This window comes from Penicillium taxi (genome assembly GCF_028828555.1).
Source record: "Penicillium taxi strain IBT 34144 chromosome Unknown utg000001l_segment0_segment0, whole genome shotgun sequence".
Lineage (NCBI taxonomy): Eukaryota > Fungi > Ascomycota > Eurotiomycetes > Eurotiales > Aspergillaceae > Penicillium > Penicillium taxi.
In genome coordinates this window covers 1,897,131-1,909,867 of record NW_026643203.1, presented here as the reverse complement: position 1 = coordinate 1,909,867, position 12,737 = coordinate 1,897,131, and the positions used below count along the sequence as shown (strand labels likewise).

Sequence of the window (12,737 nt, the reverse complement as noted above, 5' to 3'; positions counted from 1 at the left end):
CGGTGCTTGACAAACCTCTCATATTTGCCTCTATAATGACCACATTCACGCCATGTCCTCGACCTTGCCATACCAGATAGAGTAATCCGGCCGACCAGAGAGGACGTATCTTTTGCTGGCATTAACTACCTTTGGCTTATAGCTTCAGAGCACCTATGTCTGATAAGAGAGGGCAGTTGACGATTTAGCGATATCATAGGCATACGCAACCAATAGGTTCAAGGTCTATTGCACGTTTGATTTCTTTCGTGCTGATAATTTCAGGGTAAGGTCGACCTTGCGAAGCACACTAGCTATGTAGTTTATTTAGGTCAGTATTATTTGATGCCAATTAACTCAAGGCCTACTTACCACAATCTCCTAGAACGGGATAGACTTGTATCTCCGAGAGTTCAGGGTCAATCTCACTCTCGCATGGATAGATATGAAGAGTCGTTATGTCTTTCACCTGGATGGTGATGGCAGCTTTGCTATCATCCGTCACAAATTGCTGCAAGTCCTTTTTGGTCTTACGACCTTTGAAGAAGTCCAAGACGGCGTTCCGCCATTTATCATTTCCATCGAGACAGAATCTGGAAGTGGTATATTATTGGTATTGAAGACAACGCTGTGGAGAAGCTTAGAAGTGGAGAGTACTCTGAATGGTTGAAGGATGTGGAGAAGCTTAGAAGTGGAAAGAACTATGAATGGTTGAGGAGTGGAGAAGCTTAAAAGTAGACAATTCCGAATGGTTGACATGGAGTGTGGAGAAGAGATTGATAGTAACTAAATCTGAATAAATACTATTTAATTCAAATCAAATTCAAATCAAGTTCAATTTGTCCAAGTCTAACTATTGCAAGTATATCCCTAGTGTATGATCGTGCTTCCGCCAAGTTTTAGGCATCGTCCGTATATTACGGCCTTAGCTTCATCAATTACTAATGCTGATAGATTGCCTACTTCAAGTACTACTTGAATTGTATTATTGGTCAAGACAAGGGAATCAATAAGATTGTGTATGAGTTGTGGAACTTGAAGATCTTTATAAGGCGGGTGCTAGTGATATTGAATAGAAAGGCGGAGGGTTCGATCAAGTAAAGACGGCTGTATAAAAAGCTTACTTCCACAGGGAAATCGCTCTATACTAGTGCCGGTTCGTAATCTTAATAGTGTTTATCGTATTTTCTTCGATCGAATTTAGCTTTTCGTCGTAACAAGGCTTCATGGTTTTAAGGAGTTTTCACAAGAACTTAGTGATGTAGCCTCTAAGTCTGTCAACTGATTAGTGTCGGTCAACTACATTAAAAGGACAGGGTTCACACACTATTTATACAAGAAAAGGGAAGAAGTCGTCCTAGATTCATGATATATACGTTATGCAAGGTGTGAAATATGTTCGATTCATCTAGCTAGAGGTGCTAGTGGAAGGTAGGAAAGTTGACAGGTCGCTCAACGCCTCACTTCATGTTCTCAGAAGTATATATTAAAATACAGGATCAAAACAATAGTGGTTAGCACGTGCACGAGTATAATCCAGCCCATACCCTTATTCACGTTCCTTGGTTTCTTGTCTTCTGTTTTCTATGCAAAGTTAATGTCCCATACTGAGCGAAAAAAGATGTAGAGTGAACTTTGCAATTGAAAGGGCGTCCAACAGCTTTACTGGACATATGTTGACAGCTTGGTGAACAGTCAGAATTTCTTGCGCAACTTCCCTTTCGAAAAGATGTCGCAGTCTGTAAATAACGTGTATAACACTCAGGTTGCCGGAAAAAGCAGTGACTATTACACATGTGACGTTTTTACGCTATTGCCTCAGCCATCTGACGCTGGTGCAGTAGCTTCGGAGATGTTTGAATCCTTGCTTTTTTCCTCCTCTTGGTCGGATTTTGGTTGTGTCTGTGCCCTTTCTTGCAGCTTTTGAATGAAAGCATAAGATTGCGCAGAATACTTGCAGCGCTTTCGAATGGCAGCACCGTACTTGTAAAACAGGAAAGGGAATGGAACACAGGCCAAGGATAAAAATGCTGGAATCGAGGAGGCCCAGTGAATACCCAGCCCTTGATACATATAAGTAGTAAAAAGGGGGAAACCGCACCAAAGATTGACCGCAAGACTGAATTTGCTGCTAGAACCGAGGCTGCATAGATAGTGTACGCGTCAATCAGGTAGTTCATAACTCCCAGAAAAACTAGTACTATACCAAATCCGAATGGGACGCCAGCAACGATAGAGACCATGAAGTGGATTGACGGGGAGTTTGTCCATGCAATCCAAAAGAGACCTACTGGAATCGTAATCGATGCCAGCATGGTTGGTGGAAGTCTTGCCTCTGGAGATGCAAACCCACCATGTCTGCGCTGGTTCTTGATGTACCGCTGATTATCGAGAATTGTATATACAAAACCAAGTAGCATACCCACCATGATCCCGAGGAAGGGAAGGGCTCCTACACCTTGATTCCAACCCCGAACCTCTTGAACACAATCGGATACGCTGCAAAAAAAGCATAAACAGTGTGCCATAGATGATTGCGATGTATAATGACAGTAAAAAGACGATAGGCTCCCGAAAAAGGAGAGCCCATGGACGTGATAACGCAATTTTGAATGACTTTCCAAGATTGATTTTGCCTTGGTCAATTTCTGGCTTACTGCGATATATTTTGCCAGTCATTTGAGACAGTTTAGCCGCACGACGGCGGAGCATCGGGGCATAGGTCTCAGGGATAAGCAGAGTACCCAAAATCCAGACGACTCCAGAGAAAGCCCCTAGGAGACCCATCACCCATCGCCATCCTGCATTCATTCCTAGGAAACCCCCGACGATCGGACCGATAACGGGGCCTATCCATACCATGAAGGTCAGCCAAGTTGAGTCTTTAAAAGACCAAGAATTGTCTCGTTCAACCACCGCGCAATAGGGGACTTACCTAAAAACGGCATTGCTGCGAATGTGCCCATCGCAATGCCCCTTTCTTTCGCCTCAAACATATCTGCAATCACACCACCTGCATTTGTCAACGGTGATGATCCGAACGCGCCTGCAAAGAAACGAAGGATGACGAGTGTCCAGCTGTTCTGTGCACCTGCAGCACCGCAGTTAAAAGCAGTCAAGGCAAAGTATGTAGTGGTAAAGAGCACCTGTCGGCCGAATAGTTCACTGAGTGGTGCCCACAGTAGAGGTCCTGGGTAGGTGGCCTATCAGTCCGCGTTTGATGTACCCCAGGATTATTGGATGGCTAAAATTACCTATTGCGAAGCCCAGCACAAACAGTGACACACCAAGTGTCGCCACCTCAGTACTGATTTGAAATTCTTCTTCTATTTCAAAGACACCACCAGTGTAGGCCGAGGAATCCAGCGAGACTGCTAAAGCCGCAAGGGCTACCAGCATCGTGATTGTCCATTTCGTCAGCTGTTTGAATCTCATTGGGTTTCGCGGGTCATTGGGAATCCATGTCACCACAAAAGGATCCTCTTCGGTACCCTCGCCGGAGAATGGGTAGTCGATAATCTCTTGATTAACAACATCTTGCTCGACTACCAGCCGCCAGTAAGGGATCCGGGTGATTCTGGAAGACTTATGTTTCTCTGCCATTGAGGGCAATATTCAGATAATAAGTTACAGATCTGCCGTTAGTCTAGACTGTAAGAATGATCGGGGAATTGATCCTGGAGGTGAGGGTTTATGATATGAGACCGGGAAAAAATTGAGAACAAAAGAAACCCTGTGGCCAGATGGCTCCTAAATAGATTATTATCAGTTTACAATAACACTCGCCACCCCATTGTCCTTGAGTTATTTGATATGACCTGTTCCCATTAGTTCGGAGGGTCAGTCAGTCAGAGGTCGAATGCGCACACCACACTTGGGACTTTGTCACTCTCCTTTACGAAGCCCAGTATCCAATTTGAAATCTCCCTTTCATCAGTGGATAAATACTATAGACTGCCAAAATAGTCCAAGTTGCTCTGGAGAAGAGGTATTGGAGCATTCAAGTGAGTCTAAGATGAAATAGTTCGAAGAGTGTTTGATTGATGCTTAACCTCGACCAATTCCCTGCGTCGCATTTATTGGGATTGAAATCAGGTGATCAACAGTGATGAAAGGTCTTGTCTCCATTGACTGTTCCCTTTCTCTCTTTCACCTTCTCTCTCCCCTTGGCAACTACACAGTGTCCCTCAGACCCTCTTTTCTTTTACTTTTTTTCATCGCTTGATAGCAAGGAATGCTCTCGGAACACCTCGCGCAACAACGCCGACGGAGAGACAAGCTTCAGTTGTCGTGTAATCCGTGTCGCCAGCGGAAGTAGTTACTTCCTCGCCAGTAGCCTCTATATGTCTCTAAATATTTTAGAGTACGATGTGACCGGAGTAAGCCCTGTGGAAATTGCGTCCGACGTGGAGAAAATTCCCTCTGCATATATACCACTCAATTTCGGGCCGTTTCTCGCCTAGGTAGGCCTGGATCAAATGATTTTGACGACCGAATCAATTCACTGGAGAATACGAACACCCCGACCGAACAAAGCACCTCCCCCATGGCTAGTTCAATGTCAGTCGACATTCCCTCTGTATCGGATACTCAACCGTCAATTGAAAGCTCGTGCGGGCGTATTCAAATGAAGAGGGATTATACAGAATATGTCGGAGGAGCGCATTGAGCTGTCATTGCAGATCTCGTGAGAACCTTGCTACATCGATCTAGCGATCTAAACTCCTAACCTCCGGGACCACAGTTGCCAGGTAGCCAAAGGAAAAGCGAAGACGAGGAGCGGTCGTCCCCATCGCCCGACCTACTCCTCGGGCTATACGCATGCTCTACGACCCAAAAAATGTTATCGTTCGTGCCACCGAAGCTAGAAGTGGACCGGTTAATTTCGAAGTACTTTAACTCATTAGACTTGGCCGCATTTACGTGTTGATATCCTACATCTTAAGCTAGTGCCCCTACCGCGCGCAGAATGTGAGTAGTGTATAGTAACTCATCCGTCCGATCACTAATAAGAGCATTATATAGGGGTTAACCATGCACCTACATTTTACGAAGAAGTTTGTTAATCAGCCCCTCTAGTCTTTAGAACTTGTTGCTAACCCTAAGCACCGTTAGTATCTACTATTTTGGAACGATCCAACGACAGTTACTTTGAACTGGCTCAGTATTCTTTTTAGTATGATGTGCTTAGCTAGCGCCCTCTTAGTAAAATCCAGGGAGCCTCTAGCTAAGGATAACTTGAAAGCGGAAGAGTCTGTCAATTTATTTCGATCCTGCAGTGCGCAGCGTTTGCTTTTGAGTGATTACACTAAAGCAGCTATATATACAGTCGACGCAATGCTGTTATATTTTTACCGTGAGCTATTGCGATTTAGGGATACTAATTTTGGGCTGAATATCGTACTCGCAACGATTATACGAGTCGCTATGAGGATGGGCTACCATCGTGATCCTTCTAACTATCCAAATATCTCTATATTTGCTGGCGAGATGAGACGGCGCGTGTGGGGCGTCATTATTCAACTCGACATCCTAGTATCGCTTCAGGTTGGCCTACCCCGGCTAATCAACGAAAGTGGCTCCGATACCAAAGAGCCACGAAATATTCCCGAAGAGGAGATGGGTCCGGAAATGACTGTTCTACCTGCCTCGCAGTCGGACTCCAGTGGCGCAGTTCCATCTTATATGATATCAAGGACAAGGTTGGTCTCTGTTCTAGGATTAATTCAAGGCCATATAACATCGGTCCACCCGATGTCTTATAGAACTGTGATCCAATTACATGAAACATTGACTTCTCAACATGACGCTCTGCCGACAAGCTTGAAGGTTCGAAAATGTCCTCTTGTCACAGATTCTACGGCGGTAGTGATGAGGCGCCTGTCATTAGACCTCTTGTTCCAAAAATCTCGATGTGTGCTGCACCGGCTATATATGAAACCGGAAAATCGTTGGTCTTGGGAGACGTGTATTGACGCCGCTCTGACCATCATTTGTCACCAGTCTTATGTTTATCACGAAACCCAATCAGGTGGATTGCTAAGCGGCCATCCATGGAAAATCATCTATTTATCGACATATGACTTCCTCCTTGCTAGTATGGTTTTGTGCCTTGGACTTCATCGAGGAATCAGTCCAGAGTCGGGTTCTTCTGTAATAGGTCTAGATTTGAATAGCCAGAAACCCGTAGCATTACTGAGTGCGATTGAGGATTCATATATGATTTGGGCGGACTGGTGTACAGTGATAAAAGATACAAAGCGAGTGCTTGATATTGTGAAGATCATGCTAGATCGAATGAAACAGGCGACTTTAGGATCTTCAAGAGACCATCCCAGGCAGAACTCCATGAATCTAACTATTGTTCCGGAGAGTGACTCGGGTATGATAATGATCCTGTGGCTCTGATTGGTGTTATTAACTGGTTTCTTTTGTGGATCTAGGTCTATCTTTTTATGATAATACGTTCCCATTAACGCCATGTGATCTGTTAAATACGACAAGCATCTTTCGCCCCCGGCAGATAATATAGGAGTTGTTTCTTGGTCTCATGGTCTTCTCGACCCACTGGATGGCTTTAATTGGGTAAGTAGTGCACGCCTTCTTTTTTCACCACCTAAGTATCTATTTAGATGCCCTTGTATAGTTCTTTTTTCAGAAGCTTACTGACATACTTCGTCAAGGAGTCGTGGGATAGCCACTTACAGGAAAACGGAATCTACTCACAATTCTCATCAACTGATCACTTATTTTGAATTGTATACCATACATCCGTTTTTGGAGATTGGACATACAGTACCACATCGAATTTCACAATTCTTCCTCTAATCTCTCTTCTCTCTTTTCGAAGATGAATACTCCCGACAATGCGGTTCAATGTTTCTCTTCTGCATTTGATCTGTTATCCCTGTATCCACTAGAAAAATTCAGGAGATTCTCTGCCAACCCTGTTGTTTGGCCAACAAATATTCTGCTTCGAGTACTAACGTGACCGACACCAGTGTTGCCTCTATCACACGTAACTCGCAAGGAAGACAGACCCACTAGTATACTCCGCCCATGACTGCAATCTAGCTTGTTTTCGATCTTGTAACTGAACACACGCGACAAAATATGATCGTCATCAACATGCGCACAGTCTGTATGGGGGCTGTGGCTCACATGAAAGATTCGAATATAATCGTGCTGCATCAGCTCCTGCAAGTCAAAAAGGTGAAATAGAATAGTATGTTCCCAAATCAGGATGTATGAAGATTCATCCGATGGCCAGTCGAAGATGCGCAGATCTCAGGTACTGAGGACGTACCTATTCACAATATCGACTTTGGTCGTCCGACTGAAACCCGAATTCGTGTCGTGAATATGATTCTGTGTGTAATGCATTTAGGTGTTTCCGTTCATGGATCGTTGTGAAAGCTAAAGGGACAGTTAGTAGAGACTCTTGTCTTTTGGATTGCAGCAGATCATTCCAGCCATATAGATTGTTTCGAGGCTTATAGCATGTCTCTTCCATGAAGCAGCTCGTATAAATGCGATAGTGGCGATTGGCACCACTCCCACTGGTTGACTATTCCCCCTATGCTACGTCCATATCCCCCACGGCGGGAGAAACTTCACCAAATTTTTGCTTAGACATGAATGGAGACACATGAAGCTTCTGACCGGAAATACTCATGCTTAAGGAGCAGTCTGATTGTCTCTCAGTGCTTTTAAAAGCCCCGCAGAAGTAAGAATACAGACTCCTAGCCAAACATTAGCGTGCTGGAGGTTCAGAATATGGATTAGAAGTATATTTTAGCTACTTACGTGTCTTCTGGGAAATTGCCCTACCTATGTGAACAATTTCCGGGGGCATGCCCCGCCATGACTTGGGAGTGGTTCTACGAGTCCATTGACTGTGGTCTTACACCGAAATGTCCCGGAGAGTGCATAGCGTACTTCATGCTAGAAAATTTGCAAAATCCGAGGACTGCATTTGTATGTTTGGTGCGATAGATACGGAATATCATATTCGTAAGAACGCGTCATATGTATTGTTTGTTGCCCAATGTCTGGGATCACAGGGCTCTATGCATGGGACTTTAGCCAAGGCTCTACCAACCCATGGGTTAGGGTAAATAATGCGTCGGTAAAGAATAGAGAGAAGAAACCGAGAGGAGTCATCGTCATTTTGGTCTCTGTTCAAATTAATGTCAGGAGAAGAAGGCTCTAGAGGTATTTCAAGAGGCTCTAAAAACGCGTTCTCAGGAAGCATATCAGCCAATAATTCAGGTTCTTCTTTAGGCGATTGAATGGGCGATTGAATGGGCGATCCAGCTATAGATGAGCTAAGGATTATGTTGTCAATATCCATTATGAAAATACTAGAAATCGCGTCCAAAAACACGTAAACAGAGAGTGGTGAAGAGGGTGTTGTAAATAAACCCATGATGCGTGGTCTTTAGTTCAAAAATAGCTCAGTAATAAATGATAGCCAATTATAGTTTCAGGTTTCGCCAAGGCGCTAATTCTGTCCATTTTGCCAGTCAAGAGGATAGCATTTGCAGCGCTAGCATGCTCCATAAATCACGAGGAAGGTGCATCGCCGCCTTGTAAGGTAGACAGCCTACGTAGCCTACCCCGCCTTTCTTTCGTCAGCTCTCTAATAACTCGCTCATGAACCGATCACTAAGGATGTTGAGCCTGATTTCAACCGCTAAGTGATCATGACTACCAATCTGCAGCAAAACATCAAACGCGAAAGTTTCTTAGAGGGAATAAAATCTCTTCGAACCTCGTCACATCCCCTGAATAGTGGTACAGGAACTCAGATAAATAATAACAACAACAGCGACAACGGAAGACAATATATCAACAACAGCAGTGGAAAGCAGTGGAATGCGGAGATCCAGAAATTCGGTAAGCAGTATAGATATAGACTTCCTACGAAGTCGGCAATAAGGTAGAAGGGAGAAATCTTCACTACTTTGATCGTAAAGGGACAGTGCCCTTTTGATTCCTTATATATTTGCACTCTACCTACTTGAATGAATGATTCAAGATATTTCTGCAAAAACTGAATACTCTGGCTAACTTTTATAGTTGATATCAAGCAGAAGGAGGACTTCAGCTTTCGTGGGCCTGTTGGTCTCTGTCTCCGGAAAGCACCAGTTATCGCACGAGAGCTCTTTATTAGCCGTGTCTCTGAGCTTGATCAAATGACAGCGCACTTGCATGGAACTCAACGTCAACCATGCCTAGTTCTCAGTGGGATGGGTGGCATCGGCAAAACTCGACTTGCTCTCACCTACGCCGAGTCGCGATCTGATTTTTATGGCGCAGTCTTCTGGATTAATGCAACAAGCGAAGCTACACTTATAGGTAGCTTCCACTCGATTGCAGGCATCATTTTTGAAATACAAGACTCTAAACTTTTAGAGGGCAAGGAGGTGATCGGGCGTGTGCACCACTGGCTTTCTGATACAAAAAATCCTAGCTGGCTCATAATTTTTGATAACTACGATGATGACTCAAACCAGTTCAATATCAGTGACTACTATCCACCTACCTCTCAAGGCGCTATTATCGTCACTACCCGACGACAACATATTGTTAATGGACGCACCGAAACTCTAAATATCAAAGCTTTTCAAAACATTGAAGATAGCCTTGCGATCCTGGAAACCCGCTCAAAACGACTAGATGTTCAAACTGGTATGTTAATATCAGCCTATTTTATAAAACAAACTGACTATCCTATCAGATCCTTACGCAAAGCTCCTCGCAAAGCGACTTGCTGGCCTTCCTCTTACTTTTGAGCGTTACCTACAAGAATATGAAAACCGCTGGAACATTGATCCCTGTCGCCCTACTCAGCTCCAGGATTATCGTGAACATACACTCTATACGACATGGGATATCTCATACGACTCTCTAAAGAAAGAAGACTTAGATGCGGCAGAGCTACTCAAACTTTTGGCTTACTTTGGTAACCAGGGCCTTTGGTATGAGCTTTTTTCTGAAGGTCTCACAGAACGGTCTCCGGAATGGCTTCACAATGTTCTCACAGACGATTTGTCTTTTCAGGGAGTCATGAGAGTCTTAACTCAATGGTCCTTTCTAGAAGTCGATTCATCATCAGGATCATGGAGTATGCATAACTGCGTTCATGACTGGACGTTAGCCGTACTAAATAAGGATATCAGCACACAGTATTACTGGTTTGCTATAGATTGTGTCAATGCGACTACTAGAGGATATGACACGAATTATTTTGGGAATATAGTTTTTTCCCGCTTAACTAGTCACGCAACACGACTAGCAAATCAACGGTTCCTTGATATGATTTATTATCCTACACCTGATCAGCTTGATCAATTATCATTTACTTCACGATTGCTTCAACATCAAATTCAGCTTACTACTGCCGAGCGGATGTATATATGGGTACTAGCTGGGAGGGAGAAAGCGCTCGGACCAGACCACACATCGACCCTTGACACCGTCAACAATCTCGGCAACCTATATAGTGATCAAGGAAAGCTGGACGAGGCCGAGCAGATGTATATGCGGGCGCTAGCTGGGAGGGAGAAAGCGCTCGGACCAGACCACATATCGACCCTTCGGACCGTCCACAATCTCAGCAACCTGCGGGCGCTAGCTGGGAGGGAGAAAGCGCTCGGACTAGACCACACATCGACCCTTGATGCCGTCAACTCTCTTAGCAGCCTCCAACATCATTATGGCAAGCGTAATAAGGTGAAGCGAATTTACATGCGTGTGAGGGCTAGCATGAGATCATAGTACTCATTCACGAGATGGGAGCGACGAATGATCAATATATATTCCTTGATTCTATTTGTAGCGGGTCGATACCCGATGGAATGCCTAGTCTCTGGAGAGACTAGGCTCCTCCTATATGGAGCACATGTATTTTACCTCCTCAATCTTGTTTACCAATCGGATCTTTACAGCATACAAATTCCTGCATTCATCCCGTAACATTATCCACCTATCATTTGCATCAAACTTAATGGGAGCCTACTCCTTCCATAGCTATATATTGCGGGTATATCCTCTAGTCTCGGCTAGTCTCTTATCTTTATCTCGCATCTTCATTTACGCTCCAAAAACATAACCACTTTCCTGCAATCGTTTGTAGCGTTTCTCTTCTGCGATATAGTCTCGTTGGCCATGATACTATCTCTGACCTATAGGTAACTAGGTGAAGAGGTGCCGATAAGAGAAATCAAGTTCGGTGTATATATAAGAGAATGAAGAGAAGTTATGATGATGTTTTAAAGAGGGGTTTTACTTTAACTCATGTCTGGTTCTGGGTAACTCCGAGTAATTTGAGCAAAGTTTCCCCTGCCCACTTTATGATCAACGATATGAACCCATTCAAATCTTTGCATCATTTTTTGTGTATATAGAGAGAAAGATGTAAACACCTCAACCATCAGAAATAATTCTAAATTCAGTATGCTTGTTTCTACTAGTCCCCTTTTAGTGTAGCGTGAGAAAAGACTAAGTACTCAATAGATGATACTGATTGATCCCTGAGTAAGCAGGAAGCAGCCAATCGCGCTCACTGAGTAGTCGCTGAGTAGTCACTGAGCTTGACGCTGAGCGCCCTCATTAAAGTGGCGGTAACTGTTTTAGGAAAGCCCCATCGGGGGAAGAAAATCTGCTACATACAGCTACCTAGGTAGCTTCCAAGGCTAGTATGTGGTTTGTTGAAGTCGATTGTTGCGCCTAAAACTCGGGCACGGATTCTACCCCACCGCCACCGCACTCCGCAATCCAGATTCCCATCTTAGACCAAGACTCAGAACCGACAAAATGGCCCAATCAACAGAAATATTCGAGCAACTGCGGTCCTACCGTTTCACAGAAGACCCGGAGTTCGCAAACGGCCTTGCCATCATCCTCGGCCACCCGGACAGGAAGGCTACAGCGGAGGAGATAAACCAGGAAGATGATCTCGTGCTCCAGGCCAAATGCTTCTTTTTCTCACGGTATGTGTCAATGGCTCTCTCTGCTACCATGAGGCACTTTGGCGCGGTCTTACATTGATGCTGGTTACAGAAATAAACAGCTCTCGCCAGCGATTGATTATGCAGGTTATAAGACTTGGTTAACGTCAACTGCACCGGATAATCAACCTCGGGAATTGAAGCCCATTAAAATCTCGTCCAGCTCTTCTGTTGATGCCGAAGAATCACCATCACCTGATCCTTCTTACCCGTCTTCTTTTGTGCATATTGCGGAGCTCATTGCTACCGGGCAACCCATTCCTGGGATCCAAGAGATCCCAGATACGGTGTTGGAGGGGCACGACATTACAAGTGAGAAACCTCGAAGACAGAAGCCATGGGAGAGAAATGAGGCATAGCAAGTACATATTGAAGCTACGAGTGACGCTGTTTGAGCCATGTTATTTTCGACGTTGCAAGTTTGAGAGCCACAATAAGGGATTGAAACGTATTATACAACAATAATAAAAATTCATTCAAGACTATGATAGTTAAGTTAACCTCGCAGCAGGAATAACACGTAAGGTTACGGTGAATAGAGAAACGGTAAAGGTTGAGTCACAGTACAAAAACACATTCGAATGGCTGGACATCGAATGGTACATATCAAGGATATCATGAGTGCAGAGCGAACCACACATCAACCCCGAATAGTTGATGAAATTGAGCCATGCTTGGCAGAGATTTCGGCGCAAAAATCGGCAGGACAATCTTGCATCACCTTGCAGCATGAAATCCGAGAAT

General features: G+C 44.3%; 5 protein-coding genes across 5 annotated transcripts; 3 read left to right on the top strand and 2 right to left on the bottom strand.

Annotated features, from left to right (window-relative positions):
• Positions 1-225: 225 nt before the first annotated feature.
• N7495_000684 (uncharacterized protein) lies at positions 226-561 on the bottom strand (the record flags this gene model as incomplete). The annotated part of the gene is given in 3 exon segments (XM_057203354.1): positions 226-293; positions 352-499; positions 514-561. 3 exon segments carry the CDS (start codon positions 559-561, stop codon positions 226-228), a joined length of 264 nt encoding a protein of 87 aa, XP_057067427.1.
• A 1,223-nt stretch (positions 562-1,784) lies between these two features.
• On the bottom strand, positions 1,785-3,582 carry N7495_000683 (MFS transporter; the record flags this gene model as incomplete). The annotated part of the gene is given in 4 exon segments (XM_057203353.1): positions 1,785-2,478; positions 2,498-2,828; positions 2,915-3,169; positions 3,234-3,582. 4 exon segments carry the CDS (start codon positions 3,580-3,582, stop codon positions 1,785-1,787), a joined length of 1,629 nt encoding a protein of 542 aa, XP_057067426.1.
• A 1,824-nt stretch (positions 3,583-5,406) lies between these two features.
• N7495_000682 (fungal specific transcription factor domain-containing protein) lies at positions 5,407-6,387 on the top strand (the record flags this gene model as incomplete). Its single annotated transcript, XM_057203352.1, has 1 exon — positions 5,407-6,387. The coding sequence occupies one exon, from the start codon at positions 5,407-5,409 to the stop codon at positions 6,385-6,387; it is 981 nt and encodes a 326-aa protein (XP_057067425.1).
• A 2,297-nt stretch (positions 6,388-8,684) lies between these two features.
• On the top strand, positions 8,685-10,761 carry N7495_000681 (uncharacterized protein; the record flags this gene model as incomplete). Its single annotated transcript, XM_057203351.1, has 3 exons — positions 8,685-8,877; positions 9,061-9,672; positions 9,722-10,761. The coding sequence occupies 3 exons, from the start codon at positions 8,685-8,687 to the stop codon at positions 10,759-10,761; spliced, it is 1,845 nt and encodes a 614-aa protein (XP_057067424.1).
• A 1,038-nt stretch (positions 10,762-11,799) lies between these two features.
• N7495_000680 (DUF5572 domain-containing protein) lies at positions 11,800-12,352 on the top strand (the record flags this gene model as incomplete). The annotated part of the gene is made up of 2 exons (XM_057203350.1): positions 11,800-11,975; positions 12,046-12,352. The coding sequence occupies 2 exons, from the start codon at positions 11,800-11,802 to the stop codon at positions 12,350-12,352; spliced, it is 483 nt and encodes a 160-aa protein (XP_057067423.1).
• Positions 12,353-12,737: the final 385 nt, after the last annotated feature.